Source organism: Chaetodon auriga, chromosome 23 (genome assembly GCF_051107435.1).
Source record: "Chaetodon auriga isolate fChaAug3 chromosome 23, fChaAug3.hap1, whole genome shotgun sequence".
Classification (NCBI taxonomy): Eukaryota; Metazoa; Chordata; class Actinopteri; order Chaetodontiformes; family Chaetodontidae; genus Chaetodon; species Chaetodon auriga.
The window spans coordinates 6,599,778-6,624,775 of NC_135096.1; the positions used below are offsets into that span (position 1 = coordinate 6,599,778).

Below are 24,998 nucleotides of genomic sequence, written 5' to 3' on the forward strand. Positions count from 1 at the left end.
CCATAAATCTATTTAGGAAAAGAAAATGGATGCCCGATGTCTGTTGCTCAATAAAAATTAAAGAAAACATCATTCTGTCATCTGAGCGATGCTGTTTTGGAGTGAAGATAGCTCAGAGCTTCGGGGTATTGGAGTTTGACTTTGATGTCAGCGGTTAGTTTGGCAGAAAAGGTGTCTTTGTGCTTCAAGTGGCGGTTATGAATTCAGTTCTTTTAGTTCGGAGAGTTTGGATTTCTGCATAGTTTCCACTTTGCAGTCACGGGGGTTTCGTTTCGTGACAAGACGTGATGATCGTGGTTGGTTTTCGGAGCCGCAAAGAAATGGAAAATGCCCTTTTGTCCAAGACGACTGTGACAGCTGAAGAGCAAATCCTAAAAAAAAAAAAAAGGGACACACAAAATGTTTATTTGCTTGTATTTTGATATGAGCGTCGAATATGAACGCAGTGTCGGTCATTATAAATTCTTGCTGCGTAAGCCGTTTGAAATCCACAAAACTTTAAATGACGATGGAGATCCCAAAGTTTCCTAATATCTCAGGCTGAATTTGGGGTAAAAGTGTCGAAAACGATGCACAAAGACATCCACAATATTTCCATCGAATGGAATGATGCAGCCACAGACTCACGCGGTTTAAACACCCTGTTTATTTCCCCACAGTCGCTTTAAGGCTGAAGAAAAATCATCTTCTTGCACGCTGGCTGATAGCACCACGTGTATAAACTGTCTGAAATGGAAAGAAACCTGAGATTCTTTCCTCTCGTGTTTCTCCAATCAAAACAAAAACTCCATGATTGAGATCCACGCACGTCCAAGAGCCCTGCAGGACTTCACATATTTATCTGCAATTTGTCAAACAGGACGCCCTGGGTTACCGCTGTGCATGGAGACACCTGATCCTATTACCTGCGCGACCTTATTTCTCTAACTAACTTGGTATCTCGTGTGCGTGGAAACGGACTGGATGTGAAACCCGAGCTCGGAAAACGAACCCTCGAGTGTGATCGTTTTGAAAGAGCTTTCTTCTAATGATGTCTGTTTTTCTTCTCTTTCATGGTCTCCTTGGTCTCCTTGGTCTTCTCTGCCACAGGTAAGAGGATTTTCAGTCCAAATAACTGCTTCTTTTCCTCATTAGCATCGATTTTTTTTTCCCCCCACAGGCTTTCGGTAGCTCGCTGCAGTGCTTTGTGGGATATTTGAGAGGTTTAATTCATTTTGTGTCTTTGTGAAGACGCAGGAGAAGTCGTAGAATCAGCAGCATCAAGGGGATTAGCAGTAGTTACTGTAGTACTTTTACTTTGAGTGGCATTCCTGCAGACACGCTGGAGCAAACCCACCCGGCCTGTTTGACCGCATTCACCTCTCTTACACTGAGACAGTGTCCTCACATGTGCTGCAGCTCTGTGCACGTGTGCCGCGTCTGAGGCTTTGCAGCGAGACAGCGAACGCAACGTCGTGAGTCTGCACAAAGAGCTGACGGCTCGAGTTCACGTTCAGCGGGTCGCAGACGGTCGCCGCTTCGCAAAGGAGATCAATATGTGAGTCCCGTGTGAGCACAAACCTGAGAGTTTTAGTCTCAGTTTCGAACAACTCACGCTAAATACAAGGATGCGCTGCGAGATGCGATGACGCGCTCTCATCCTTGCGCCAAATTTGCGACGTGTGAGTTCTTGTAACCCATGCACGAGCGCACATTTAAATGCAATTTGCAAGCAATGAGGCGTTCGAGTCACTGATTTCTGGACATTGCACCCACTCGGAGTCACACAAGTTAACCCTTCCAACAGCTCATTTGGCTCTTGAACGATCAGGGATGCGTCAGTGACACCAAATGTCTTCAAATTTGAGTGTCGAGACCAAAAAGTTTCCGCTTAAATTGGTAAAGTTAGCAGCTGTTGAAGTCAAAGTGACTCACTTGATTCAATACTTGGGGATTTTATTGTGTTTTAGAAAACATTCTCAAGCGTCTTGTTACAGGTTTTCCAGACTGCTTTTCTCCAGCTGTGATCGGAGGCGGACGGTATCTTCTATTTAATAAAAGACAAATATTGGCCGTGTGTATCAGATTTCCATGTTATTCGCAGTGTGTGCAGGTGTGCCGTCTGGATTTGATCGCGCGGGAGGCTGCAGGGAGCGGACGGCAGAAACACAACGCTGATCTTTAATCAGCCCGCTGTTTCTTTCTGATAACTCCTGCACTCAGACATCCAGCTGAAGCTTTTCAGCGCACACTTCAGAGTCAGGAGACGTCCCCGGAGTCTGTTCTGTTGAAGGCTTCTCATGCCGTCGACTCCGTTTGCGCTCCGGGGCAAATTGCTTTTAAAGCGCAATAAATTCGCCAAAGTCGTCCCCCGCCTTCATTTTACGCAATCACGCCGTGTCAGTTTTCAAGTGAGAGCTGTTCATTAACGGACGATCGAGTGATTTATGGTGTTATTCGCGTCTCCAGTAGCAACATTTATCCAAAACACACATGATTTTTCAGATCAAACCCTTCAAAATGTTTGCAGTTTTTTTGCCTCAAGCCAGCATGAAAAGAGGAAGTGATAACATTCTCACTCTGCCCTCTGCCTTTTATCTCCTCCTCCTCCTCCTCCTCCTGTGTATCTGACTCAATTCATGATATTTGGGACAAAGAAATAAACTTCAAATACACTATAAGACCATCAAAAACTGTTCAGCCACACTGTTGTATATTTAGCCTATAGTATCTCTCAATCAAACCACCCACCGATGGAAATAATGAACCATCACTGGCATTTACATACTGTGTGTGTGTGTGTGTGTGTGTGTGTGTGTTTCACCACAGTGGCAGCCAAGTTCTACCACTTCCGTCTTGTGGCACCCGCAACACGTGGCATCACCCATGAAAAGAAACTGGCTCGTTTGAGGGTTTTAAAGGCGCAGGCTTCACTGTCAGCCAAACCTGCCTTTGCCTCCATAAATGACCATTTATTGGATTTTTTTGCCTTTTTTTTTTTTTTTTTACTCGCAATCGCCTCAGATGTGACTGAAAAGTCGAATTGTTTGATTGTTTCAAGTCAAAATTCAGTCACAGTTAATGAAAAGGCAATTGCGGAAGTCGAAATGCACCTGAATTTTTGGAAGGTTTTGTTCAAGAAAAGCTCAAATTTACATGAAAATCAAACATTTCATGGCTGAATGTAACTGACACACCTCAGTTGCATCGTGATGCGCGTGGACTCAAAGATTCCTGTATGTGTGTCAGTGGCAGGTGAAAGCCGACGGGAAGGCTTAATGCTGATGATGTCATTTTACGGAAGCTGCTCGGGGTTTCACAGCCCACCGCCGAGCGATGGGCAGGAAGCTGCTGAGGTCGGCTGGGTTTTCCTCTGATTCACAGCTCAGAACAGGCCTCATGTGTGCTGGGAAATTTCCCTGAAATGCCTCTGAGTGGCTTTTGTTGATGCTGAATTTGACATTCGTTTGATATGGAAATGAACCGTCGCTGTCGCTGAGCGCACTGCAGTGCCTTTAATGTGTGTTTCTTCCATTTTTCTGCGTCGGTTTACTCTATAAAACAGGAAGAGGGCGCTGTTCTTCCAGAGCAAACGAACGTCCAATCGGACTCGAGGATGAACTGATTGGATTTTCGTGGTCAAAGGTCGCCGGAACCTCGCAAAACACCTTCGACCTTAACTCAGGAATTCACACGGCGATGATGACAGAATTTCACACGCATGTCTCAGAGGGTGAAATGAAGAAGTGAGGACATTTTGTGTCCAAAAGGTCAAAGGTCAGCTTCACTGTGGCGTCATCATGTTCTGCAAAAAGACTTTCTCGGTCCTCTGAACTCCTCTGGAAGAATGGACAAGACAGCATGTTTCTCACTGCTCATTATGCTCGTGCATGAATGTAAAAGCAGGATTTTGCTGTTGTTGGACTGCAACTAATGAAAGGAGAGAGAGAGAGAGGGAGAGAGAGAGAGAGAGAGAGAGAGAGAGAGAGAGGGACAGAGAGGGGGGGAGAGAGAGAGAGAGAGAGAGGGAGAGAGAGAGACAGAGAGAGAGGGAGAGAGAGACAGAGAGAGAGAGAGAGAGAGAGAGAGAGAGGGAGGGGGGGAGAGACGGAGAGAGAGAGACAGAGAGAGAGAGAGAGAGAGAGGGAGGGGGGGAGGGGGGAGAGAGAAAGACAGAGAGAGAGGGAGGGGGGGAGAGAGGGAGAGAGAGAGACAGAGAGAGAGCTGCAGCAAAAGAGATAAAGTAGGTTAAAGAGATGAAGAGAGAGAGAGTCAAAGGCAGAAGAACTTATCACTCACACATGATCACACACACACACACACACACACACACACACACACACACACACACACAGTGCAGAAAACACATTAAAACAAGCCAACTCCTCTGATCAAACTGATAGTGTCTCCATCTAACACACACACACACACGCACACACACACACACGCACCTTTGGCAGGAACAGAGCATATCAGTCATGTTGTTTGTGTGTGTGTGTGTGTGTGTGCTTACATTCTTCTCACTTGTACGTGTGGAGTTTTTTTTTTTTTTTGCATGTTTTCGCACATTATATCTTTGTGTGGCTAACTTTATGGACAGTGTGTATGCACAGATGTCTGCCCACAGTTGTGTTTGTGTATCTGTGTGTCTGTTCATCATCTGCATGTTTCATATGCTCCTGTGCATGCGTCTGAGTGTGCACATGCATGTGGGTGCGCAGCTGCGTGCATGTGTGCATTTGTTTAAGTGCGTGTACATGTTTAAGTATAAGTGTGTGTTAGTGTTGTGTAAACTCTATCTGGCTTCCTCTTTCTGTTCTGTTACACGCGCGTGTGCACACACATGCGCACACACACACACACACACACACACACACACACACACACACACACACACACAGCGTATAAAAGACAGCACCCGGTCAGTTCGAGCGGTTCTGTTCCGTTCGGACCTTTCTTTCGGTTCCTGAGTTCTGACGGGAGTGAGACCTCTTCCCTCTCTGCAGTAGAAATGATCCCTCAGGCCTGAACAAAACATCTTTGAACAGCCAGCCCCCCTACTCCTCTTTCCCCCCCCTCGCTCCCTTGTCTAAATAAACTCTTTACACGCAACTCCGCTGGCTGCCTGCCGAGCCAGTCTGCTGCTGAGAGCGCCTGTCAGTCATCACTCAGGGTTACAACCACCGCCAGGCCGGTCTCAGGGCATGCCAGGAAATCAACGACGAGCCGACTGACTGACTGACTGCATGACTGACTAACTGGCTTGCTGACTGGGAGACTGATTGCTAGTTTTCTCGCTGGATTACTGGGTTACAGGCTGACTAACTGGTTTACTGACTGGCCTGATCATTGATTGGTTTACTGACCAGCTGAATGGATTACTGACTGGTTTACCGACCGAGAAGGCAGTTTACAGACTAGATTACAGCGTGCGGAACTGGTTTACTGACTGACTGACTGCATAGTTTACTGACTGAATGAGTGGTTTGCTGACTGGGTCACTGATTGCTAGTTTTGTCACTGACTGACTGGATTACCGGTTTACTGATTGAGTAGCTGGTGTGCTGGCTGTGCTACTGATTGGGCATCTGGTTCACTCTCTGACCAACTAGCTGGATCGTTGACTGGTTTACTGACTGGTTTCCTGTGTTTTTAACTTCTCAGATGTGGAAAAAGTTCCCAGATTAAAACGATCTACCTCGACCTGCCGGCGATTGATGAAAGAAAAGTGTATAATCAGTGCTCAGACTGTTCAGACTTGCATCGATTCCACCACCGCTTTTAGTTTTCACATCGGTTCAATTGAAAATGTCTTTTATTGACATTTTGCTCAGACTCCTGCTTAAAAAAAAATCACAGATGAGGCAGATTCACACGAGATCAAAGTGTAACTGCAAATCTTTTCAAAATCACTGGTGCAGTGAGTCATGCTACTCAGGCTTTACTGGATTAAAATTACAGCTGCCACTGGCAATAATAACAATTACGGAACCTCCTCCAGTAACACTTGAAGTTGTCACCATGTTTTTCCATCAAGACAAATTGCTGTAGTGAGAAAAAAAAAAAAAAAAAAGTGAATGAAGGTTAAGTGAAAGGCTGAAATGTGCCCGCCTGCAATTTTGGTACATAAGCTTATTATTTCTGGCAGTTTTGGAGGCTGCATTCATCTTCAGAGCTGCAGTCCTGGACAGAAAGAGTTTGGGTGGAGGTTTTAATGTGGTGCAGACTTTGGTGTGGCGCATGGAGGAAGGAGTTTGGTTATGGTAGAGAAGAGGCAGAGCAGCTGTTCAGAAGATGAAACGGGACAGCGACGATTCTGTATTTTTAAATGTGTTCGTTTTTTTTCGTTTAGGTTTGGTTCAGATGGACACTTGTTCATCTAAAAATAAGCTTTGCTCCTGAGTTAAAAAGTCAGGGGCGTGTGTGCGTGTGCGTGTGCGTGTGTGTGTGTGTGTGTGTGTGTGTCGGTGGGTGGTTTCCTGTCCTCAATGGGCCCACGGCACGACAGCGATAAGGCTACATAATGCTCCAAACTCCATTACAGATTACTGCCTGTTGCTCTGTCGCCCCCCCCCCCCCCCTTTCCTTTTACCTTACACCACCCCCCATTTCCTTCCCCCTTTTACAAAATCTTCTTCACCTCCTCCTTTCACATCCCTTCCCTTCTCCATCCCCCGTCGACCTCGCTTTACCTCCCTCCTCTTTTCACCTTCGTCGTCTTCCTCTCACCTGCCCTCCGCCGCCCGTTTCTTTCCTCCCAGTTTACCAGAAATCTCCCCGTCCCTCCCTTTATTTCTTTTCTGATTCCATATCTGTCCCTCTCCTGCCTCCTGTCAGCTTTCACCTTCCCTCACCCCCTTCCTCTCCCTCACCCCTCTCCCCCCACCTCGTCACTTTGTACTGTGCAATAACATTTAGCAGTAACAAATTAGAGAACTTGTAATCATGCAAACCGTTCAAAAGCCAGTTAAGACATATCTGACACTGTGACAGCCGTCGCCCTGTGTGTGTGTGTGTGTGTATGTATGTGTGTGTATGTATGTGTGCACACATCATACTGAATGTTTTCCCTCTCTCTCTCTCTCTCTCTCTCTCTCTCTCCCCTCATCTTTTCCTCCGCCGACCTCCTTCCTCTCCTTTCTCAGCTCAGGATGCCGGGGATTGAAAGTTCGCACGCAATGCTAAGTGTGTGTGTGTGTGTGTGTGTGTGTGTGTGTGTGTGTGTGTGTGTGTGTGTGTGTGGGTGTGTGTTGGAAGGGGAGAGTTCATTTGAAAATAAGCAGCAACTACAGCAAATTAGCCGTATTTCCATCAGTTGTGTTTAAACAAACTTCAGACGTTTCTTTCTTTCTTTCTTTCTTTCTTTCTTTCTTTCTTTCTTCCTTTCTTCCTTTCTTCCTTTCTTTCCTTCTCTGTCAATTTGCCACTCTGGGTGTGGATCAACCTCATGACTTTTGAGGTTTCTGAGTAAACACCTCTTGCCAAAGTGCTTTCAACCCATCATTTCTCTTCTCCCCTCGTGTGAAATCGACCTGATTATTTATCCTTATTTAAACCTCACGGTCTGTCCTCGCCGCACTGTCATTTTTGGAAGGAAAAGATTATCGCACAAATCCATCCTCTTGTCAAAGTTGTGACCTCAGATACTCTGCAGCTGCGCTAATATTCAGTGTTGTGGTATTTTCATATCAGTGATCAGTCTGTCGGAGTGAAAACCTGTTGCACAGACGCGACTTCCTCACTCTTATGAAGCTAAGAGCGGTTTAAAAAAACTATACATATGTTATATGCAAAGAGTCTCATCTGAAGTCTTTTGATCCAGTTTGATTCTTGCAGCGTTGTGACACCTGTGTGTTGCTGGGGGAGGCGTACCTGTAAATAAACAGCTGACCTGAAGCACTCACCTCGACTTCCCCCCCTGCACGCTCCACCATCCTGCACCACTATCTCACCAAACTTTGGCCTTTTTTCCTCCTTTCTCGGCCTTTGCGCCACACGTGTTACCACGTGTAAACAGTGTAAGCTGTCAGTTGGCGTCCATGTTTGTTTTGGAATAAGAACGCGCAACACATGCCGTTCTCACGGGATTTTGCAGGGTCGTCTACCGCCAGGAGTTCTGCGGAGTTCTGCGTGAAATTCCCACTCTCACAAAGTGGATATGTAGCATTTTGGAGATTGCCCTTCATTTAATGAGTGATTGGTATGAGCCCAGAGTGTGTGTGTGCCTGTGTGTGTGTGTCAGGGTGTGGTGTGTCAGTGTGTGCAGTATCAGCGGAGGCAACCGAAGGTGACCTGCCATGCAGCCAGAGGAATGTAAACGCTGAGATGTCTCCACCAGACTCCAGCCTTATCGTAGCAATGCAGGGGTCAGAGGTCGGCGCTGTCATAGGAAGAGCAGGTTCAGGGCTGGAGCAGCGTGTGTGTGCGTGTGTGTGTGTGTTTGGGACATGAACTCTCACAGGAGGTTGTGTGTTGTTTCAGAGTGCGAATGCGACTACAGCCTGTGTGGACCTGTGTTTGCCTGCCTTCCTGTGCAGTGTGTGTGTGTGTATGTGTGTGTGTGTGTGTGTGTGTGCAGTCTTTCTAGATTATGACAGATTTTTCCAGGAAACGCCTGACAGGAGGAATCATCCGTCAGCTTCAGGCCCGCAGCGCTGGAAGTTACTCCACAGCCTGAAGACATGAGGTCTATAAATATAAATCCTAACCTGCTCTTTGACACCTTTTCTCATTAAAGTGATAAATAAACAGGCTGTGTTTTACACCAGCCGTCTGAAATTGTTGGGATGTTTACCATCTTCTGTCGGCTCGCCATTTGGGCGCGGCCGTCAGTGAAATAGCTGCGGTTATCAAGGTAAAACATTTAGCCGCAGAGCAGGAAGTCACAGTAACGACAGCTGCGGTGGAGAGCAGGAAGACGAGAGGTTAGAAAACAAAATTGTAAACAGTGCGACGTCGGCCATCAAGGCTTTGTAGCCGCTTCACGATCGCGGTTGTCAAGATGAGCGACGCTGATTAACGCAGGAGGGAGGAAAAGCTGCAAAATACGCTGAAAAAGTGGATGTTTTCTTTCCCAGGATAACTTCAAAAATGAACTAAATTGGAACTAAATACTTGCATTGAGTGTTAGTGATGATAAAAGTTGACAACACGTGGCGGACGATGGCATAAAGAGTTGCATGTGCATCTCAGATTTCTAAATATATCCAGGTGAAACTTCGCCACAAGCAGGGAGGATGTGAGGGCTTATTATAGCACCCCCTAATGGACAAATAATGGCAGTTTGTGGTGGAGTGAACATGTGGTCCGCGCTACAAGATGTCACCGATCAAAGGGACAGTAACGTAACAGGAAAGTACACAACGTTAGACAACAGATGATGCATGTTAAGAAGGTGGAGAGAGGGTTTAAAGCCCGGAGTCCTGATGGAGAAACACTGAGAGGGAGCTCTGAGTCTGAACCCCTTTCTCGCTCTCCAAAACGAGACAAGGCCTTTTCTGTGCTTTTGCAAAAGTCCTCGCCGTTCATGTCCAAACCTGCACCGAGAGGATCAGACGGGGGAGAGCGAGCTAAAATGAGAGTGAAAGGGAGAGAGAGAGAGAGAGAAAGAGTGTGTCGGTGATGCTGATCTCCTGTCACCCCCCCCCCCCCTCCTCCTCCATTCTGCAGTCCAAAGGGATGAAGAACAATGACTCCATTCAGCTCTTGGGTTTCAAAGTCGACAGAAACCGCAAAGTGCTTCAGAGCGGGTGTCGGGAGATGGAGGCGAGGGGGGGGGGCGGTGGCGTGTTCGCAAATATGATAGAAAAAGAGAAATGGCGGTGAAGGTAGACGGGCTGCTGCTGCAGCTTCAGATGTTTTCATGTACTTTGGGTTTGGGCGACGGGGTCGTCGAGTGCACAGGGTGGGTTTTTTTTTTGTGGTGGAGGCCCACACCCAAAAAAAGAAAAAGTTTCCTCAGAGGTCCTTTTTCTCAATGTAAAGGATCTATGGGACGCTTCTAAGAGCTGCAACCTGCACTTATTTTCCATTAGTGAATAATCTGCCAATTTTTTTCTCGATGATTGAAGTAAATCTGAGTTGTTTGGTCTGTGAAATGGCGAAAAAGAACCCATTTTCACGATACCTAACCTGAGCGCTATCAGAGCAAAATTTTACCGTCTTTGATCGTTGCGCTGTACCAGGATGAAGCGGGTGCTGGTGGTTTTTGGGGGGGGTTTCTCCCCGTGTTTTTACGAGGGCTCTGGCGGTGTGGAGGGAGTCAGCTGTTCCTTGTTAAAACCTCAGCGTTGGAGGTAAAGAGGTGAATGCAGTGGGGTTTTTACTATGTCAGGGACGGAGCTGGGAGTCCCCCAGGGCACCCACAGCGTCCCTCTGTGTTTCTTTTTCTCAGCTGATTTTTTTTGATTCATTTGTGTGAATTTTGTATTCAATCCTTTTCGAGTTTGTTCTTTTTTTTGTTTCCTTAATTATCACACCGTTTGATTCTTTCGTTCTCGCTCTATTTCTCTATTTATACCTCACATTTTTCTTTCACTTCTTCCCCATCCACCTCCTGTCTCACCCCGTTTTTCTTGATACTAAAATAGCTCATTGTTGCCACACTTTGACACCGAACAAGTAATTCAGATTGCCTCCAGCTACGAGTGTGTGTGTGTATGAGTGTGTTGGAGGCACTGACTCCGAGCATGCCCGGACAGACCCCCCCCCCCTCCACACACACACACACACACACTCACACCAAAACCACACTAAGGCAACAGTGAAACCGGAGACAAAGACATACACTCTTAAGAACATTCCCGTGTCTAACGTACATCTTTACTCAATATTTGTTAACAACCCACACACACACACACACGCCGCACATTGCTCGTGTTGTGTTTATGGACAGTTGATTCATATTTGCACTTTTAATCATGATCCTCTCAAAATGGGCAAAAGTGTCTCATTTAGTTAACAAAGAGCACAAGTTTCATCTTGTCCAGTTTCTGTTTGGATTTCAGAACGTGTTATTACCGTAAATGTCCCTTTTTTTTTTTTTCCAGGTGGCAGATTTCTAAATTTAGAGCTCCAGTCATGTGTCAGCTGTTGAGAAAATAGGTGTTTGGCGTCGCCTGTCATTCCTGCACGTCGGGGGAATATTTGCGCGAGGTCAGGGTTAAAAGGAAAGGATGTCAAACCAGGTGTCTTCAGACTGCTCTGCACGCTTTGAGATGAGGAGCTAGCAACGTTAAAGCTACAGGCTCACGCGTCATCGCCCTGCCAGCCGCTGCTAAAGCTGCTAAATGTCTGCGGTTGGACTGGGAAGCTGTAGCTCCCAGGTGGAGATCTCTCCAATGGTGGTGATGTGAAGCAGGGCGTTGCTGGGAAAGAGCGCATGTGCTCAGCTAATCTTTCTTGGATAAATAAACAGTTAAAAAAAAAAAAAAAAAAAAAAAAGCAGCGCCTGTGCTCACCTAAACGCTGCTGTAGGCCTGCGAAACAAAAGAGGATTCAGTATTTAAATTCATGAAATTCGAGAGCGCATGAAATCGATTGGCGCCGTCGGGTTTTGCCATAAATCATGTTAAACGTTGTGCAGATCGCGCCGTGGGAGCAGCGGAGGTTTGGCATGGCGCGGGGGTGGGGGGGTGGGGGGGGGGAACTTCCCCAAGAGGAGAGGGAGAGGGAGGCAAAGGAGCATGGGATTGAAAGTCTGTTCTAGCATGAAGCTGCTATTGAAGCTCGCATGTTGACACATTTCATTGTTGACAGGTCCGGTCTCCAGTGGGAGAAGTCACCAACCGGCCCTTCGCTGCGACTCAGCGCTCTTCGTCTCTTTTTCAGTCCCTTTCATGTTCATTTTGCTGATTGGTATTGCATCAGCTGAAGAATTGTTTGAGCCTGAGCTTGCAGGGTGGCAAACCTCCAGAATGTGCGAAACAAGTGAAATGCTGCTTTGGGAATACGAGCGGTTGGCAGCGCCATTAATCAGACTAAAGAAAACAGGCAGTGTAAGAGACCGTGGCGTAAATCAACACGAGAGGGCATCTCGGTGCCATAAATATAATCAAAACATCACACGTTTTTTTTGTTTTTTTTTTGCTTTCTTCTCCTTAACAAGCTGATTTATTGCTCCAGTCAAACGAAAATCTGCCTTGGTTCTTTCTCCAGCCTCCATCCAAACTATCTCCTTGGCTCTTTGGTGTATTTTGGTATTTGCGACAGCTGTTTTACAGCCCAGATTAAGTGTTCCCTTCATATTTTTATGGCTCCGATCAAACCGGCCACTCGTGGCGTGTTTTCTGTTTGCGTTCCGAATGGTTCGGCCGCTGGCGTCGCCTAAATGTCGTCAGTATTTGATTTTCTCGAGTGTTTTCTTTGATGGAAAGCTTTGAGCCTCTGAAACGTAACGCTCCCTGGTCTTCCTCTAGAAAATGAAGCAGATACACCGACAGTATGTTCCCAGCTTTAGCTCCCTGGGACATTTCCTTCCTTTTGTGCTTCAGTGTGTTTAACCATCCCATCTGGTTTGGTCGTCCCCCGGGGCATGTTCTCGTCTTTGTGCCAGGCTGTTATGGCGAAGCTCAAATTATCTGACCCTGTTGGTACTTTTATGGCTGTAACCGATCTGCACTTAGAAAGACAGGGATTGTTTTGAATCAGTAAGATCAGTGTACGAAATACGTCCTCATGTCAGTGTAAATGCTTTCAAACTGACCAGGTCGGAACAGACCAGACATTCCTGTTTTGCCGCATTAATGCGCTGAAAAAACTGGAACATCAGAGTCTCGGGACGCATCTCCGTGGTCATAAAAGACTGGGAATGACGGATTCTTTAAGAGCTTTCAGAGCCGTTATGGTTTCAGAATAACGGGTTTCACTCACAAACATCACGCCATAAATCTCGCTTCCTCGCCGATTGGAGGAGCACCAAACCGAAAAAATAACTAATAACCCAAACGCCGAAGTGTTTTCCACCTCTTCATGTCAGCAGTCATTTTGTCATAGAAGTTGGGGATTCAGAGATTTACAAAGGCCTCACCAAAGACCACATGGACGGATGAAATGTCTTTACTGGTCAACTAGAAAACCCAAAATATTCTGTATTTCACATTTGTGTGCCTTCGTTGTTGCCTCGACTTGAAGTTTCTACAGTTTTGGGCTCCTCTGCAGACATTTTTAAAGAGTCTATTTCAGAGCAAAACTTGAGCTTGTCACATATAATCACCGTAAGGAAACAGGGACGTTTCTAAAAAAACGCTCTATATAACTTTTTTTTTCGGGGAGTCCTAACTTATAATCAGAGGGTTATTATCCAGTATCTCCAAATTACACATGAAATGCTTTTTGCTGGATGAAGACGCTGCATGTTTCCATCGGTGGAGATCTCGTTTAGGAACAAAACCTTCCTGCACACACGAGCGCTCGAGAAAAACCGGGCTCGGCCCGGAGCGATCCGAGCCTCCCCCGTCGGCGTCTGAGGCTTCGTCGACCACTTCACATGATTCTTGTCCTCCAAAATGGCCGCCTCCCCGCTGAGCTCGGTCCACAGGGGGAAACGGCGAGGCCAACGGGTAATTTTGTGGCTCTGCCTGTTATCCTTGTTTGGCCTGGAGTTTTCTATCAAGGACGGGGCTGAGCCGGTCTCCATTCACTCTGTGAATGCTCAGATACTCCCGAGTGCTTCTTTTGCGTGAATCATACAGCGGACAGAGGATCAAACTCCGGGCTAGAACACAAACTGAATCACGCCTCCTCCTGCGGCTCATACACAGTAACCACCCCACATGTATTTACATGATACTTGAAGTTCTACACCAACGTGCAAATACTTTGGTGTCATTTTAAGACCTGAAAAACCTCAAAATATGCAAAAGATAAGCGCTCAAAATCAGCGTTTTTAGCTGCATCGCGGTCTTTGCTTCTGTTTATTGACAAGAGTCCAATAGATTAATTTGGCTCCCGAACTTTTCCACCTCCATCAGTTCATCCATCATCATTTTTTTTAATGGCTTTCCTTTCAAAATCCACCTGCTTCCTCTCTCGGAGGATATTTTAAGGTGCTCGGGGCCGCTTATTTTTCTCTTTGATAAGAGCTGCTCGATAAACGCCAGAGGAGGAAGAGGAAGAGGAGAAAGAGTCGAGTGACGGTGTTGTAAGACAACAGGAAGCGTCAGGCGGCTCCACCCTGATGGGAAGAGATGCTGTGTTCCTCTTTCTGTTTTTCTCACTTCATCATTTCGCCAGATGGGTCAGTTTTGTAAACACAATCAGCTGTTTGTGACCTCCAGGTCAGCTGTCTCTCGAAATGTCGTACAAGTCGGCTCGTGGATTTCTGCTCTGGGTGGAGGAGAGTAAAAGTCCTTTCAGTTCCTGTCTGTGGTTTCTTCTTCTGCGTTTTTCTCAGAAATGTGTAAAAGGTGAAATAAAATAGAAGACAGCAAGACTCGAGTTTGGCATGCATTCTTTTCAATCCGGCCGTTTCTTTGTGGAGGTTTTAGTTCTTCTTCTGGGGGTTCAAAAGGTGACAGCATCTTTCTGTCTTCTCCGCCTCCAGCCACCATGAAGAAAGGCCCGAACGGCTCCAGCTGGACCGGCGAGCGGAGCCGGATGTTCGGGGGAAACGTCCAGAACACGCTGCCTCCGTCCTCCGCGGCCTCCACCCCCTCCTCTGTCCCCTCCTCGACCTCCCAGGTGACGTCCATCGACAGAGTCAGCTTCTCCGAGGGGGACTTGCTGCTTCAGGTGAGGCCTTGGCTGCGTTTATCAGGGATGTTAGCATAAAAAAAAAGAGTTTGTAAGTTCTGAGTGAAGTCTTTTCTTTGGTCTTCAGGCGCTGAACGGCTTCGTGTTGGTGGTGACGGCCGAAGGCTACGTCTTCTACACGTCCCCCACGATCCAGGACTTCCTCGGCTTCCACCAGGTAAAACACCAGTGGGATAATAATAATGACGCGAGTGAGGCGTTTTGACACCCGCTGGGAGGCTTTTTTTTAGGGCGCAGGCCATTGCGAAACTGAAGAAGAAGCAGCAAATGAGAAGTGGAGCTGTGGAGCTGGGTATTTTTTTTTTTTTTTTTGTCTTCAGAGCAGCAATTATCTGTTCCAGAGATGATAAAATCAGCCGCAGCGAGGAGGAGTCTGTACGGAAATAACTCCTTACTGCACAACAACCTGTTTCCTATTCACTCTGATGTTCCTCTTAATAAAACGTCCTCTGAAGGGACCTTCTGCTGCTTTCTCTGTACCTCTCTCCTACCTTCCTCGAGGCAGCCGGTTTCGGTTCATGTTTGTGCGCAGCCTGCAGAGATTCGAAGCCGTCACCGCCAACATGCTGCTCTCTTGTCGTCACACGTCGTTCTCTCTTGAACTCCCCCTTCTGCTGCGTCCTCCGACACAGTAAACAGACAGATGTCATGAATAGAATTATGTGTTTTTGCCATAAATCTTTTTTTTTTTTTTTACGTTGTGCTCAATGTAATTGCTGAGAATTCCATAAGAGGAAGTCGAACTGGACGAGAGAGGTTGCGAACAAACCAGCAGCTTCCAGATAATCTAAACTTCTTTGGTGGTAGAACTGAAAGCGAGCGCGCTGGAGATGTCAAAGGGTGAAAGTTGAAGCGGGAAGTTTGTGTTTAGACTGTGATAGAGGTTTATATTTACGCTGCGTACAATGTCAGCCCAGTTTAGAACAGGACATACGAAGATGCAGGCGGTACACTGCAGCTTTAACTGCGTCCACAGCAGCTTTCTTATGAGTTCCTGTGCGCATTAACTGCAAGTAAAGTACATTTTAAAGGCAGAACATGCAGGAAAATTTGTCGGTCGGAGACATGTGACTGTCCGTCAAAGTGAAACCGAGCAGATCCCAGACTCTCTCGGGCGGGAGGGAAGTTTCCCCTCGTCTGTGTGGTGGAGGATTTCTGACATGTGATGCTCGCTTTGGGAATAAGTTCAGCTCTTATTCAGAATACTCGGTGTGTTTAGAGAGGAAGCTTTCTCGCTCTCTCCCCTCCTGGAACTGCCCGTCGTTCTCACCGCAGAGTCACTTGTTCCACCGCGTTAAAATTAACATTTTTTCGAGCTGCTGCTTTTCCTCTTATTGCAAATAAAAGTGGACATTGTGTGGATCATTTCAGAGCAGTTCAGTCAGTCAGCCTGGCGACATGCTAAATGATGAACACGCAGACACACACATGTGAGTCATGTGTGTGTCTGCGCGTGTGTGTGTGTGTGTGTGTGTTTGTGTGCATGAGAACTGAACTGCTTTGTTGGCTGTGAACTCCTGACTTGTAAACACATCCGTTTTGAACCGGGGTTGACGATGTCTGCAGTCGGGGCGAGGGGGACGTTGCTGGGGGAGAGTGCGCGTGGTAAACAGCTCCCTCTCGCGCGCACACACACACACACACACACACACACACACACACAGGCTTACATACACACCACAGCTTTTCCACCACACAATCTGAAGTCAGGATGCCAATCAGGGCAGGAAACATTTTGTCCTCCAGACCTCAGTGGCTGGTAAAGCCCAGATTTCACCAGCTGCTTTGACTATTTATTACCGTTCTGAACTGTATTTATAGAGCAGCTCTAAATACAGGTAGTGAGTAGATAAAAGAGGAAAGAGACTGGAGATAAAGAGCAGACAGGCGAGATCACACCGGGGATAAACCGGGGTATAAAAAGATGAAAGCTTTGGAAGGAGATTTAGATGATGCTGATTCGACGATGCCAAAGTGTGTTTTGTTTAAATTTTAAGGAGCAGAAATGGGAATCTAACTCGCCAGACATTGTTTCTGCAGCGGTAAAAGCCTAAAATTTTGCCTCGAAAAGCTCTCGTGCTCATAAATCCCGACTTCAGGGTCGCTTTGAACTCAACAAAGCCTGGTGAGCAGTTCGAAGCCATTTTTCAGCACCGTTGACAAAGGAGGGTTTGTGTCGGGTTTGTTTGTCGACGGTTGAGTAACAGAAAGAGGCTGAAAGGTGTGGTGCTCTCAGCACGTCGGTCCTCTGGCACAACGGCGTCTCTTGTGTTTCCAGCCTGAAGTCAGCGCCGTTCATCCACTCGGTGGTCTGTCAGGGTTGAGAGCATTGTTCACCGTGTGTGTTTATGCTTGCATCGGTGCTCTTGAACGCAGCCACCAGGACAGACGCTGGAGGAGATGCGGCTCGCCAACCAAACGACGACGCATATAATCAAACTCTGGACTGTGATTAGAACTAGTTGTGGTCTTCACACGTGCACCACCAGAAACAAGTGGTGACAGACGAGTATCATGCATCCTCTGGCTGATGATGAGACTTGTTTTAAAGCATTTTAAACGTGCATTATGCAACATGCACGTGCAGTGATCGTTCTCTGAGGATGCAGGACGCAAAACCAGTGAAAAAAACACTTTTAATATTCAGTCGAATCTCACTTTCATGCCTACGCAACCACAAGTAGAACAAGAACAAGTTCAAAGAAGCACATGTTTTCATTTTTAAAGCCTTTGTTTGAGCATATAGGACAGATTTTTCCCAAAATTGTGCATTCAGCGATGCAGTTCCAGTTGTTTCAAGAACTGGAAATGTCCTAAAAGTCTAAATGGGCTCTAAAGTAAATGTTGTCCTTTTGCCAGTTTTCGTTTAATTTTCACAGTAAATCAGTGAGAAAAGGATTTAAATAGTTTTCACAAAGCAAAATCATTTTAATAAAACTACCCAGAATTTGACAGAAGGTCAGCTGGAAAGGCCAGGATGTCCATTCCGCTATATGTGTTTGTGATGTCGCAGTGCTGTTTCAGGCCCACATAAATTTTGTTATCTCATTGTTCTGTCATAATAATGTTTTTAATGGCCCGCCTCTGCTGCTGATGAGCGTCGAAGTGTGTTTTTTTTTTTTTTTTTTCTTGGAAGTGGAGAGCAAATCTCTGTTTGAGTTTAGTTCTGCTGTGGGAAGTCCTACATGACCCTCAGCATCAACATTTACATTTGTGCTGCCAAGACGTGCGCAGCAGCCAAGTCTTCCAGGCTAATATACCCCGCGCTGACTGGAGATCAGCCAGAACAGCTTATGGGACAGAATGAATCAATGGTCTGGAAAGCCGCTCGCCTCAGCGTTTTTTCCCCTCTGCTCATTAAATACAGAGGTTGTATTAACAAACTGTCGGGGTGTATTTCAGACTTAAGTCCTCTCAGATTAATAAACGTTTAGTGTTTATTACTGTTCAGAAAGCACTTTGGAATAACGTGAATCAAAGTGAATCATTACTATTATACCACTGAGATTTTTCTGTATATTTGCTGTGCTTGTGCTTTTTAAGTACATTTTATTATTTTATTTTACGTATTATTATTGAGGTTTATTGACAATGATTACACCACGCTTGCTTTTTGCACTTTATAGTGCATATAAAAAAAAAAAAATTACCCTGTAATTTAATTTTATTTGAAATTCCAGTTATGAAAAGTCGTCATAGTTCTGGCTTGCAGTGAATCGCAGTTTCATTCACATAATGCTGACAAATGATTTGTTTTTCTGTTTTCAGTCGGATGTTGTCCATCAGAGTGTGTTCGAGCTGATCCACACGGACGACCGAGCTCTGTTCAGGCGGCAGCTTCACTTCGCTCTCAACCCAAATCACGGCCAGCAAGATGGCGTCACGGACAGTTCCAGTAAGTCCAGCATCCTGCTCATCGTGGAAGATTTTTGTCATGAGTCATTAACTCGTTAATGGAGCGTCTTGAATGATCGACACTGACTGTGGCGACATTGCGCTCATGAACATTTCGTCCTTCAGGTGAGCAGAGCTCTGCGGAGGTCAGCAGCAACGTGATGACCTACGACCCACAGACCATCCCTCCAGAAAACTCGTCCTTCCTGGAGAGAAACTTCTGCTGTCGTTTCCGCTGCCTGCTCGACAACTCCTCCGGCTTCCTGGTAAAACACACCAGTAAAGGCTGGCTCTCTGTCTCTGTGTAGCTCAGTACATTTACTGAAGTACTGTACTTATGTACAAATTTGCAGGACTCTACTTGGAGAATTTCCATTTTGTGCAGCTTCATACTTCTACTCTGCTCCATGTCATCATCTCATTTTACTCCACTTGATAACCCCTGACGTAGTTTCATGTGAATCTCCATCCTTTGTTTGGCTCCAGGCTCTGAACTTCCATGGACGCCTGAAGTTGGTCCACGGGCAGAACCGGGTGTCTGAAGATGGGACATTGGTTCCCCCACAGCTCGCTCTGTTCGCCATCGCCACACCAATGCAGCCGCCATCCATCCTGGAGATCCGCACCAAGACGCTCATCTTCCAGACCAAACACAAGCTGGACTTCACTCCCATGGCAATCGACACCAGGTAGACACACACATACAGGTGGAAACAGATTGTCTGTGTGAAAGGATTTGACATTTCTGCAATTATCTGTAACTTTACTTGATTGGGTTGCCTCATAGAGATTAAAATCTCTTTTCCAAAATTAAAAAAAACCCTCTAAGTATCTGCACGAGCGCTGCAGAACACGTTGTGAATCAGATAATCTTCAAGTGATGCCTTGATTCATTTTTACATTAATTCAATGTTTTCTCCTCCTCAGAGGGAAGGTGGTTCTGGGTTACAGTGAAATAGAGCTCTGTATGAAAGGTTCAGGCTACAACTTCATCCACGCTGCAGACATGATGTACTGCGCCGACAACCACATCAGAAGTAAGTCAGACATGGAGTCTGTAGCATCTGACAGTTTTTACCTGAAAGCCACAGAATCCATTTAGACATGAGACCAACACGTTAAAGACTAATGTGTCGATGGATGTGTTGATGTGTGTGACTTTTTCTTTGTCATATCCAGTGATAAAAACAGGAGAAAGTGGTTTCACCGTCTTCAGGCTGCTGACCAAAACTGGGACGTGGGTGTGGGTCCAGGCCAACGCCAGGCTGGTCTTTAAAGGAGGGAAACCAGACTTCATCGTGGCCCGGCAGAAAGCTTTGACGTAAGTCAACAAGCAAAGAGTGTTTCTCTTTAATGGTTTTCACGGAGGCAAAGCATGCTTCATTACCAACATTATTACAGTTGTTGATGATGAATTTCTGTCGATCAGCTAATCAATTAATTGGCTAAATGTTCCATTGCTACATTAGTTGCTGCCACTGCTGCAACAGCTGCTAATGTGACCTGCTCTTATTTTTGTTTCATCTTGCAGAAATGAAGAAGGAGAAGAACAGCTGCACCTCCGCCGAACGCAGCTGCCATTCAACTTTGCCACTGGAGAGGCGTTGCTTTATGATGTGACTCCGGACGTCGACCACCCTGATTCCTGTTCCAACCCCAAGCAGAGGAAGTTGGACAACTACTCCGTCAGCCCCAACTCCTTACTGGGCTGCATGCTGAGTCAGGACCAGTCTCTCTACTGTGAACACAACAATGCCAACACCATCAGCTCCCTCAATGATGTCGCCTTCAAGGACACGCACGCTACAGTCAGTGTTCGTGGAGATGTCTGGCTGGACACTACACCCAAACCTGTTGCGGGAAGCCTGATGAAGACCGAGGCCACAGTTCAGGACATGATGGACACTCTGCAGCAGATCCTCGGGGACAACGACCTCACCGACACCCTGGATGTGGCGCCTGACGAGTTGAAGAGCTGGGAGAGCACCCTGCTGAAGATGAGCACCAGCAGCTGTGAAATGAGCGAAGACCTGAACGACATCCTCAGCAATGACATCCTGTCTTACGTAGAGGAGCAGCTCCAGAAGGAAGGTGGGCTCAAGTTGCCAGATCAGCTGGAAGACATACCACCCTGCCTCTCCACGTTGGATCTCCAGAACCAGAATCCTGACCAGGATGGGGAGCAGATCTTTGGCTGGTCTCTGGAACCCCAGAACCAGCTGATACCAAATGGAGGGCAGCTGATAGCAAGACAATCGACTCCAGTGCTGGGGATGATGAAACTGACCCACATGGATCTTCCTCAGTTGAGTTCCGGTTTAAACGGCCCAACCCTTCAGCAGATTGCCTCCCAGCAAATGCTCCCCACTTCTGTTGGTCTTCAACTGGGCACCACAGGCAACATGGATGCCCCAGTTACCTTCACCCCTGTCTTGGCGGACTCTTGCAGTCAAACACAGAACCAGCTGAGAAACGTACAAGTCACTGCCAACGACAACAACCTCGGAGCATTCTCGCTCAGGCAAGCTTCAACCAATCAACCAATGCAGAACCACCTTCAGATGAGGACGCCCAACCTGCCAATCGGCCTCCAGGACCAAAGTGCAAATCCTGTGTTCAACTTTCAGGGCAACCAGTGGAACTCCTCCGTCCCCAACTCAAACCAAGCTGACAACTTTGTTGAAACATACACCCAGAATATTTCAAATGAACCAGGTTTTATCTCAGATCCTTCCACAGCTAGCTGCTTACAGGGCCACTTTGCACTTCACACACAAAGCAATGAGAATCAGAGGCCGTCTTGGCCGCTGGAGCAGCAACAGCAGCAACAACAGCAACTGATCTCAAGTGGGCACCAGCAAATGGGCGCCTGCCTCAACCAAATGTCAGGATTTCAGAGGAGTCCTCTTCCTGGGGTCGTCGCATCCCAGAACACTGTCAACGGCAGGCCGATGTTCAGGACTCCAGAGACTTCAAATGTACCATTTCCTGTTCAACAGAACATGGTGCCGCAACCTCTGGCACCTTCAAGCAGTTGTATGTTCAAGAATGCCCCTCCCTCTGTGCCTGTAAATGGTATACACCTCAGTCAGGCGCCATCCTGCCAGAGACTAAACCCCACCAGCAACCAGATCCCCTCCAAGCCCTCCTGTTTCTATCAGAGTCTTTCCGGAGGCGGACCTGTGCCGGGGATGACAGCCATCCCGAATTGTGATGAGGCAACGCTGTCCTGCCAAATGGCCGCTGGTCTCGACCCGGACGGCCTGCTGGTGAAACAACAGCAGTACTTAAACTTCAGTGAACAGACACAGGTAAAAATACTAGATTATAGAACTGGTTTGCTCACTCCTGATCCTGTAAAGTTTGCATCAGAGTCTGACGTTCCATCAGGAATTTGGCAGGTCAGTGGATCCTGTGCAGATCCAGAAAATCCGTTACAGCATCCTATTTTCCCAATTTGGAGCCTGACCAGAAGAAACCTAATTTTTAATTTAAAGGACCAGCATATTCACTGTTCTTTACATTTTTTCCAGTCATGCAGCTTTGTTTTTTTTTTTTAGATATGTTTTCCTACTGTGCCAGACATCTACTGGTTTCAGTTTATGTCTGTGTGGTGTTTGGTGAGATGTAACTGTGCTGAATGTGTTCGATACACTCAGTGAAATAAATATAATATACAGCTATACATGAATAGTAAAATATACATACATTCTGAAATAGAATAAAATAAAATATAAGTCGAACAAATGAAATGTAACAGTGGTGGAAGATTAAAAAACTCAGATCTCGCAGTGTGAAAATAGTAATACCAGTATAGAAATACTCAGTCACAGCTTAAAGTCTTGCATTCTAAACTGAAATACGAGAGTTGGTATGAAAATATACTTTAAGTTCCAAAAGTAAAAGTACTCATTATGCAGAATTGTCCATTTCAGAAAAAATGTTGAACCTCAGTTGCCAAAATAAATGTAGTGGAGTCCAAGTGTAAAGTCACATAAAGCGGAAATACTCAAGTCCAAATCGTACAGTGCTTAAATAAACGTACTTTTAAACTTCCAAAAAAGCTTGAATGGACAGCTGATATCATTGGCTGATTTTAACTCATAACAAACATTATCCTGACTCTGAATGGCTCTCAGGTATTTGTGGTTTTATGTGCATGATGGGCTCCTCAAACAAACCTTTGTGAAGTCATACCTAATCTGTCCTTTCTCGTCTCACAGATCAACAGCCGTCCAGTCGTCGGGAACGGAGGTTTCCCCTTCCCCTCGCTGCCCAATGGGAACACATACTACTCAGAGAACAAATAGGAATCAGCCACTGTGACTTCAGGACGGCAGAGGATCCCCACTTGGACTGAAACGGCAGTTGAAAGGAAACAAAATACTCGTGTCTCTAAACATGGAAGCGGAGTAGACTGAAGACCGGAATTGTGGCCCGAGAAGGACCAGGAGACGAAACGGGCTTCTCCTCTGTTTTTTTCTCGTTCGGAAAACAGCGATGAAAGCTCGAAGAGCTCAAGTGTTTGGTTCAGGCTGGCTGATCATCTATCGAGGAGGAGAAGAAAAAGAAGAAAATTCTGTTTGGAGTTTGGTCTGTTTTGGTCAAAGAAAAAGTATGAACCCCCTCTGTGGAGCAGCCCCGGCTGATGTCATCAGCCAATCACGCAACAGCACTGTCCCTCTTTTTCCCATGATCGCATTTATTGCATCAGATAAGTAACCTTTTGTTTGTTTGTTTGTTTGTTTTTATGTCTCTAAGATGTCTGTTGTCATCTGTTTGTTATTGGAAATATGTAGATATGTGGGAAAAGACAATCTCATGTGCGACATGAGAGACGGGCCTGGATGCTTCCTGCAGAAAAGCTTCGAGTGGCGAATGTGTGCTGCTCTGCGTCAGAGCTCTTTTCTCCTGTAAAACCAGCTCAGACTGTTTGAAAACACTTCAGGCAAAGCCCAAAACTGACCTTTGTGTGGCTCGTCCAAGTACGTTTTCCAGCGTCGTCTTTGCCTCGTTCCAAGCTGTAATGAGCTCATTACTGCCCCCTTGTGGCCAGAGAGCATGAAACACCCACTGCAGCGACACTGAGTGAGAGTCAGCGGCGGCAGTAGGTGTGTTTCCCCTGCTAGCCACAAGCAGTGAGCCCATTGGACACTGGAAAACGAATGAAGGTGTGAATGTGGAAGTCATTCAGGAGGAAAGTGCATGCTTGCCGCTGCTTAGAGGGCTGCAAGGAAAAGCTAACAACAACGTACCCTAGATCAGCGGGGCGGCGGCTCTCTGCTTTGTCTTTAGAGGTCCCCAGCTGACGGCGCGCAGCTCAGAATACATGCAGAAAATAAGGATTTAATTGAGAGTGAAATTGATTTCTTGGAGCAGAGGCTTGAAGAGTTTGTTGTGAGAGCAGGTGATCGCAGTCCAGAACAGAAAAACAGTTTAAAGACGTCTGTTAAAACTATTTTTGTGTCTCATGAAGCATAGTGTTATAGGCCAGTTCTGGATTTGTCTGCAGGACGGGTTTTCGAACAGTTCGTTTTACAGGAGAAAAGACTTAAGTGGGTGTTTTGGTAAATCCACGTGAGGTTGACTGTCCTCGACAGTCCCCCCACACGGTGGACGAGGCGGTCCCCGGACCTGAATGAACGCTGAGACAACAGCCTGTTGATCCTCTGCCGTCCCCGACGCACAGACACCCTGCTCCCTGAAAATCTCTATTTTTGAGCGCTCAGAAGGATAAAATATATCGACTTTTTTTTTGTGTGTGTTTTTTGGCTGTTTTTGTCCTTTTGAAAGTGCGTCTTGATTAAGTTCATTTCAGCTCTTTACTGTTCCAGTGAGGGAGATTTGTTTTACAGACAGGGTATAGAGATAAAAACGCACAACGACGTCACAGCATCATCCTACTAACAGGCGATTTGTACCATTTAAACATGGCATGATCCATCGAAACAGCTGCTTTTTAGTGCCTCTTTTATATATTTTTAAAGCATTCAGATTTTGTCATTGAGCCAGTTTTTGTTTCATATTTCTTTTCTTTACTATTTCTGTGCTGTTGTTTTCCTGTTGTAGTGGAAAAAAACACATGGACGGTGCCTTAAACTGACAGAACTGTTAGAAACTTTAAAGGGACAGTCTGTTGACACTATCAAACATTTCCACCGGGATATTGGCAAAAAAAAAAGAAAAAAGTGTAATGAAAACTGATATTTGACACGAAACCAAAGTTCAACTTGCCTTAACTTCACCGTCGTTGAGATGTTTTGCACTATTCCTTTTAAAGTGTTTGCCAAAGCATAGCAAAGAGAAAATAATTCACAAATCCTTCGTCTGACAGGACAAAAAAGAGCTTTATTACAACAACGTTTGCACAAATT

General features: G+C 46.2%; 1 protein-coding gene across 1 annotated transcript in view; it reads left to right on the forward strand.

The window, feature by feature from the left end:
* LOC143315776 (aryl hydrocarbon receptor-like) overlaps window positions 1-24,847 on the forward strand; it is a 53,181-nt gene extending 28,334 nt beyond the window's left edge. Inside the window, exons 3-11 of the mRNA XM_076723171.1 lie at window positions 14,522-14,709; window positions 14,798-14,887; window positions 18,499-18,625; window positions 18,751-18,890; window positions 19,111-19,313; window positions 19,552-19,661; window positions 19,804-19,945; window positions 20,156-21,935; window positions 22,848-24,847. Coding sequence (XP_076579286.1) covers window positions 14,522-14,709; window positions 14,798-14,887; window positions 18,499-18,625; window positions 18,751-18,890; window positions 19,111-19,313; window positions 19,552-19,661; window positions 19,804-19,945; window positions 20,156-21,935; window positions 22,848-22,934 — 2,867 coding nt within the window. The 3' untranslated portion in view covers window positions 22,935-24,847. The remainder of the gene's footprint in view (window positions 1-14,521; window positions 14,710-14,797; window positions 14,888-18,498; window positions 18,626-18,750; window positions 18,891-19,110; window positions 19,314-19,551; window positions 19,662-19,803; window positions 19,946-20,155; window positions 21,936-22,847) is intronic.
* Window positions 24,848-24,998: the final 151 nt, after the last annotated feature.